The sequence below is a fragment of the Phoenix dactylifera genome, chromosome 11 (assembly GCF_009389715.1).
Source record: "Phoenix dactylifera cultivar Barhee BC4 chromosome 11, palm_55x_up_171113_PBpolish2nd_filt_p, whole genome shotgun sequence".
Classification (NCBI taxonomy): Eukaryota; Viridiplantae; Streptophyta; class Magnoliopsida; order Arecales; family Arecaceae; genus Phoenix; species Phoenix dactylifera.
Genome location: NC_052402.1, coordinates 9173383 through 9181051, shown reverse-complemented (window position 1 = coordinate 9181051; position 7669 = coordinate 9173383). Strand labels below are relative to the sequence as shown.

Here is a 7669-nt window from a genome sequence, read left to right as displayed (position 1 = left end):
CTAGAAATATTACATTTATATTTGCAAGAATCTATTTGATTTGCCTGCAAGAAAAAACTATACATGTAGTTGCTACTTGTGGGTTATCCAATGTGGACAGAGGTGTGGCCACCTTGACACCAACGTGGTGAGGTTACCTCCCCAGGGGTAATAGACTGCTAAGCCAGCTACCTGCAGCGAGCTGCTAGGACTCGCTTGCAACCCTTTGATTAGAAAATGACACGTGTTTTGGACTCCGATCCGCTTTATGATTCGTGCGACAAGACAAGAAGCATCGACTCTTCCGTGTTCCTCTTTGACGTCTAAATCCCGAACCCCCTCTCCCCTCCGGCTCCGGGCGAGCCCCATTCCCAAGGCTCTCTTCCCTCCGACGGGCTCCATCCGCCGGCCTTGAGCACTACCTGGTGTTTGAGTCAGGGCCGTCGGACGAGGCCCTCGGCCGCTCAGCCACCCCCGTCCGCGCCCCGCTTCGCCACCCCCGCCGCCGAGACCGATTTCAAGCCCATCTCCGGCGCCATTCGATCATGGCCGCAGAATCGCCGACTTCCGACCGGAAAGGTAAAGCCAAGGAAGAGGACCCGTCTTCTAAGCTTCTAGGGTTACGATTTCTTCTCCTCCTTTTTTTTTAATTTGTACCCCTCTCTCTCTGTGATCGTAGTTTCTGACCTTCTCCTACTGCGTGCAGTTGTAGTTCACCTGAGAGCGACCGGCGATGCTCCGATACTCAAGCAAGCCAAATTTAAGGTACCAATCTCTTCTCTTTCCATTATAACCTCTTAATCTTTCTGGCTTTCCTTGAAACAATTATTGAACATTCTACATCCTCATCTTCTCTCTCTCTCTCTCTCTCTCTCTCTCTCTCTCTGTCTTTTCCTTGTTTTTTTCTTTCTGCTGGAAAGGTGCAAAAGAAGGCATATTTAATGGTAATTAATTAAAAATTCTTTCCGGATTTAGATAGGAAAGGGAAAAGTAAAGGTTGAGCCAGTTGCTATAAGAGAATAACCATTGTTAAGCTTGATATTCGCTTTCTTTGGTAATATATTATTATTGCATCTTAATTTGGGAGATTTTGGTTGACTAGATGACCGCATGGCATGGAACTCTTGAACCTGGTATGGCAACCTTAAGATATCCAGCATGTTGATGCTTCTATATGATGTAGATGTGTTTGCAAATATGTGTTGATTTATGCATATAATGAATAGTTAGCTGGAATTAACTGTTCTAAGTTTGCAAAACTGATAAAACCTTTGCTAAATGTCATGTTGGACTTGGCAGCTTTTATGCAGTAGTGTCAAAATTACGTATGTAATGAGGATGACAACTTGGTTTGATGAATTGAGGTGTCAAGGAGTGTCATGAAGTGTCCCAAGTGTCTGGCACAGTCCAAAATTTGGTTTGTCAAAAGTGAGAGTGCTTGAATACTTGCCAAATGAGGTACCCTTTCATGATAAGGTTGTAGATTTGACAAGTGTGGGATGATGTTGATGAATTTTGAAGGGATATTGATAGGTGTGGAATTCTTGAGGAGATGATATGCATCTAATATATGAAGTTTATAGGCATAGAATTCTTGTTGTTAAATAGAGTGGTTATTTTCATAGACTCAAGAAGAGTACCATTCATATATAGATTGGAAGTGGTGGAAGAGATGAAGTAGATGGACTTGAAAATGGAGGATGAGACCATGTAGCTCATAGTGAAGGAGAGCTTTTGGAGGGATCTATGAAGTGAAGGGAGAAGTTAGGGTTGTCCACTAGAAACGATGTGTGAAATTGCTGGATTTCTTTCCTTAAAGAACTTCTTGTGGACATTTGTGGAAGTGGGAGAAATTAAAGTAGAGGTAATAGGTGGAGAATTCTTGTTACTTCCAGTGAAGTTGCACTTTTTCATCAGGTTACATGCTAAGGCGTTGAATTCTCATAAGGAGCTGCAGAAAGCATCTCTAGAAAGAACTATGCAGACTTTGCTAGGTTTTGTAGGCCATTCAGTTCTCTTGAGCATATGAAATTGATTGTTAATAGGGTCTTTAGATATATGGCTTATTGAGTTCATTTTAGTAGGGAAAAAAAAGAGAGATTCTTAATTTCTATGTGACTTCTTACACTTTTTATCTCCCTCCCACCCACCATGCATACAAAAAAACTATCGCCATAAAAAAAAAGCAGAAAAGAACAAAAAGCTTAATATATTTTTTCATGTCAATCAAAGTAAGTATAGTGTGACAAGGGTTGGGATGGAGATTTTCTTTGGTGAAGAAAAAGAAGAAGGCAGAATATTCTTTTTTTAAAAAAAAAAAGTAAATATGTTGTAATTGTAAGAATTTAGAAAAAGTCCTAGGTTAGTTTCTAGAAAGTAAAATTTAACTTATGAGTTGCTTCTGTTGAAGAAACCAGAAATTGAGTAATAGGGAGCAATAACTGTGTAACCATTTAAATAAAATATGTTTGCGTAATAGTGGTGGATATATGTTTTTGCCAAGGATTTTAGTTTTGGGTTTGTTTTGCAAGGTGAGGCATGTGTGTCTAGTTGAAGACTAAGTGAAATGGCTTTGAGATATTATAGAGGAGCCTCTTTCTCGAAAAAAAAGGGAAAAGAAAAAGAGATATTATAAAGGTAGCTGTATGAGGCTTGGTTACCAGAATCAGGAGTGGGTGCAGGTGCAGGCAGGGAAGTGGACATTTTAGAAACATTTGAAGTAAGAAAGTGCTTAGGGAGTAGGCTCACTTGGAAATTCTGAGAAGATTCTGAAGCAAGTGCATCACCCTAGGTAGAATGTTCTGGCTATTAAGGTGCGAGGGTTGTGTGACATTGCACTAGGTAGCGGTGTCCATGATTATGCTGTTCTTATTAATTCAGATGATTGATCTTGGTTTCTAGAAAGAAGACAGGATAAATTCTTTTTTTTCCCCTTGTCCGTTTAATTGGTGCATATCTTGAATGGAATTGAGTTGAAGACAAGACATTCTATTTTGGATTAAAAGGAAAGCGAAGCTTCTCTCTTCCTCCTTTCTTCTTGTAAAGGCTCCTAGACCATGTAGATTGTCATTCTTGTAAGGAATACTATTTATAAGAAGTATAGTTAGAGAATTTGTGGTCTGGTGCCGCTAGGAAGTTATATGCAGATATTAGAGAGATTTAGGAAACTGCCTGCAGGAGTAATGCTTTGATCAGTGCTTATTGTCGCTATATCAGTTCAGCTAAGTAAGTCAACAGATGAGTTGTATTAACCGAGGCAAGGCCTTGAAGGACCATATAATTGGATATCGACAACAATCCTCAAGGTAATGCTAATGTCAAATTAGTAGTGCTTTGAACATATTTTTGCTGTAGGTAACATCATTTATTCTTCAGTCTGTATTTTTATCAACAGATTACAACAGAAGCTAGGTTGAATTGGCTAATCAGTTTTATTCGTAAAATCTTGAAATTCAGGAAATGCCTAGTAACTGGAGAAGTATTTAATACATATATCAAAATAATAGTGATATATGAACTATGATATGGCAAATTGCATTGGCTTTTATAGAAAAACTTTTGAGCCACACCATGAAGTTACAAGTCAGGTAATAGAATAAAGTTTAAGGTCAGCGATGATTCTTTGGAAACTAACATAGCAATATTCTAGGAAGACTAACCATCAAGATTATTTTTTTGACCAGACATTTAATGGAAAATACAGAAAGCAGAGTAAAGCTATCCTTCTCTCATTTTTTTTGGGTTTACTTGGAGAAAGCATTTGGTATAGTCCAACAAGAGGTTATTTGGTGGGTATTAAGGAAGTGTATCAAAGCCATATTGAATTATTAGGGATTTACATGGGTTGAGATTGGGTTTATAAATCCAACTGAAATATGATGGGTCTTTTACAGTTCATCCAATGATATTTCATTATGTTATACCACAACTTGCATCTTTTGCCTTGCTAGCAGATGTTGCAACTTTAAGACCACTCGAAATAGTGTGTGTGATTAAACTGACTAATTCTTTTGCTGGCAGATTTCTGGGAATGACAAATTCTCTAAGGTCATTGAATTTCTTCGTCGTCAGCTTCATAGAGATACATTAGTATGCACTCTATCTCAGAAAATACCAAGTATCTTAATATAGTATTTAGATGCATAATTACTGATGGCTAGTTGTTTGCTCAACAGTTTGTTTATGTCAATAGTGCATTTTCACCAAATCCCGATGAATTGGTGATTGATCTATACAACGTAAGCCTTCTTCTTATCTAATCATTATTCTGTGGTTCGTTTCCATGGAACTATTTTGGTGTCTGTGGCAAACCATATTTGCAATTCCACATTTTTTATCTGTCTAGTCATGCTTGTATTGTAGTATTTTCTACTTTTTAACAAGGTAAATGTACGAAGATTCAATTTTGCACAATTGTAGGAAGGTTTTAAAGTCTTGGTATCAGGTGCTGTACCTTACCAGCATGGTGTGGTATGATGTGCTCCCATGCCTCCACAGGTATGGTATGGTGTACCCCTGTACCTGTCTATCACGCTAATCTTATATTATTCCTTGGTAGGATCAAATCCAAAGCCTCTATCTGTCTACCTCCATAGTTCTTTTTATTTATCATTTATCGTTTTACTACCATATAGAATGCCAATGTTCGAATTGTGTCTGTGGTTGTCCAAGCAACCAAATTCACTCCAAATTAGTAATTGGTAGAGGGAAGCTTGATCATTGTATTCTGATTGTGAGATGGATTCCCTTCCTTTTTGCTTTTCTTAAATTTGAAGGGAGAGGGATATCTCAGGATGTGTTTATCTAATAAATGGGGAGCATATTTATAAGCCCTTCAGGTAAACCATAATGTCTACATACATAAATCTCTTCTTAACGATTCATCCACTGAACAGCATACAAGTGAGATAAAAGCACCACCACTCAGATTTTCCGTATTAGATGACCAAGACAATCAATATTTAGTACTATATCTTACCAGTGAATTAGATAATTGCAGATAATGACTTTTTCCTTTCTTTTTTTTTGGTGTGGGGCGGAGGGGGGAGGAGATGATGGGGTTCAATGTAGTTGCTGACTTCATCATCCATGCAACATTGAAAAGATAGGGAATGAAATCACACCTTTTAGGTTTTCTGGGGAAATTTTCTTGCAAGTCTACACTGTGCGTTTGTAATATTTATTCATGTAAGAAATGCCAATGCACCTACTAGTTGGGTTAGCAGAATTTCAGTGTCAATGAGAAGTTAATTATGCCTGATCGGTGGCATGGGGCAGACAAATCAGCTGCTCTGTATCCCTCCTTAAAGTGTGACTAACTTTTAGTTCCATCAGCCTTTATGTGAGAACTCATATATGCAATAACAAACATTCAGGCTCCTACACTGCTTTAATAGATCTATTAATCCAGTCGACACAACTGTCTGCATTTATCTCAAGCCAAATCTTTGGATTTGGATGCCTAAGGACCCACAATGGTCAATACCTGCACGAGCACTGCTTAACCTCTCCATATGAGGTTTCTGGTTACAAGGGAGAATGATATGCAAACAGAACTCTCCATAGCAATCAAAGTTCAGGTTTATGCAGTCTTCCATAGGTTTAGACTAGCAGACATCGTGACTGCTGTAATGATAGTAGGAATGTTACCTCTTGGTCATGGTTGAAATTTTCATTTGTTTTGACTTTGAGGAATCATTCTTGTTAGCATTTAGTTTAAGAAACTTTAAAGATTATTAATTTTAGAAGTTTGTAATGCAAATAGAATTTAACTATAATTAGTCATGAACCACCTGAAGAAAATGGAATTCTTCTTCTTCTTCTCCTTCTAAAACAAAAGTATACTGATCTTTTATTTTTTTTCAAAAAAAAAAAATATTTAAGCATGTTTCACATTATATTGGCTGTTATACCAGTATCACATCCTTACTGGCCTAGCTTGTAGGGCACCTGGTATTGGTATCACATCTCTTGCTTTAGTGTTTCGGGATTTTTTTTAAAATTTTTTTATTCTAAGGAAGCTTTTTTTTGATGTATCCATGTAAAATTAGGGACTCTGCATGTGTTTGCTTTTATTGTGAATGGACACCAAAAATATAACCCCTCTTTTCACTATATTTCAGCTTTTTTTTTCACTATATTTCAGCTGGATTTGCATCATTTTGCATACATGAAGCCATAAGAAAAAGTTAGGCAATAGTCAACCTAAAGATTCCACCATTAGGTAATGTATACCATATATGTCGTGATTTGTGGAGCTTGGATCAAACATTTAAGTTAGAATTCTGTTATGGATCTGTTTGATTATCAGATTATGAGGAAACACCGTAAAGGTTTAACTATTTAAGGCTCTTACTCTGCTAATTCATCTCTTCCTTCTTAGTCTTGATGGAATTGAGCCTTTTTAGAAACTCTTGATAAGTTTCACTGGCCATATTTAAATTGGAATTATATAAATCTTATTGATTTTTTTATGTGAAGTTTTGGGGTTTGCTCTAACATTAACCTCTCCTTAAAACAACAGAATTTTGGGTTTGATGGGAAGCTGGTGGTCAACTATGCGTCCTCCATGGCATGGGGCTAAGAGCAAATGCACAGTGGTCTTCAAGCTGGATTTCTGGCTACTTGCACAGGGAAAGATAAGCTCTGTTTTTTTTTTTTTTTTTTTAATTTTGGGTTCATGATTGTAAAGTATTTCTTGGCATCAGATGAATGATGACAGAGTTGCCACTTTGTGACAAATATAAGTTGTGCTGCTTTCAAGTGTTGTTTCTTTATGGGAATCAAGGTTGAAAAGGCACCATTTTTTCTATGCAATAATATTCCTTTTTTTTTACCTTTTTGGGTCGGTTATTATGGCTTATAGGTTATTTCTTGAGAATATTGCTAATGTTGCTGCACTGACTGATTTTTATCTAGAGCCTTAAGAAATCGATAATGCTATATTTGGTACATCTGCCACTCAGCTATATTTGGAGAAACATGGGTGCACTTGGAAGCCCTTTTAGAGTCCCACTGGAAGCATCAATCTCATGTCTAACTTTGTATAGTTTATGTTGGGTCAAGCATATAATGTTGTAGTTTAACTAGTAATGACTTCGAAAACATCTTCTTTGTGAAAGTTCTCAATCATGTGCTTAAACTGTTCTTCAAGCATTGTTTTTGACTTGCAACAGCTATATCTCACTTCCTTCCATCACTACTAGATAGACTCTATCAGTTATTATTTGGTGCTTTAATCCATTCAGATGGATGCCACTGTGTCAAGCTTGTTTCCTTTTGCCATGATGCTTTAAAGATCAATCCATGATATGTTAGAAAAGTAGCACCATCACATGATCACCATTATCAAATGTGGTTCAGGTTATCAATGGGTTGCATATCACCGCATGAAATGAACAAAACTTCCCAATGGGGAAGCTTTAATAGCAATTTTTTTAATCAGTTTAACAGAACAAAAGCTTTATACTTTTAATTAAGCCATAGTTAAGGGCTCATAATCATCTATGGTAATGGCCTAGGTGTTCATAGATTAAGAATCTTCTTGCACACTTTTTGCACTTCGCCATGCCTCAGCAGCAAGAAGGAATGGATTATATGGTAGAAATTATGGAGAGCTGATCTGGTTAAGGAATCAATACGAAGCTGCTTTTGGTAAAACTTATACTGGTGACCGATAATTAGTCTTCTT

General features: G+C 37.2%; 1 protein-coding gene across 3 annotated transcripts; it reads left to right on the top strand.

Annotated features, from left to right (window-relative positions):
- Nucleotides 1-275: 275 nt before the first annotated feature.
- On the top strand, nucleotides 276-6814 carry LOC113462485 (ubiquitin-like protein ATG12). 3 transcript variants are annotated; one of them, XM_039131502.1, is made up of 6 exons: nucleotides 276-558; nucleotides 686-744; nucleotides 4000-4068; nucleotides 4155-4217; nucleotides 4399-4476; nucleotides 6503-6814. In XM_039131502.1, the coding sequence occupies exons 1-5, from the start codon at nucleotides 525-527 to the stop codon at nucleotides 4453-4455; spliced, it is 282 nt and encodes a 93-aa protein (XP_038987430.1). In that variant the 5' UTR covers nucleotides 276-524; the 3' UTR covers nucleotides 4456-4476; nucleotides 6503-6814. The 3 variants fall into 3 exon arrangements, with proteins under 3 accessions (XP_038987430.1, XP_038987431.1, XP_038987429.1); XM_039131501.1 differs by lacking the exon at nucleotides 4399-4476 and having other exon boundaries at nucleotides 278-558; XM_039131503.1 differs by lacking the exons at nucleotides 4000-4068; nucleotides 4155-4217; nucleotides 4399-4476.
- Nucleotides 6815-7669: the final 855 nt, after the last annotated feature.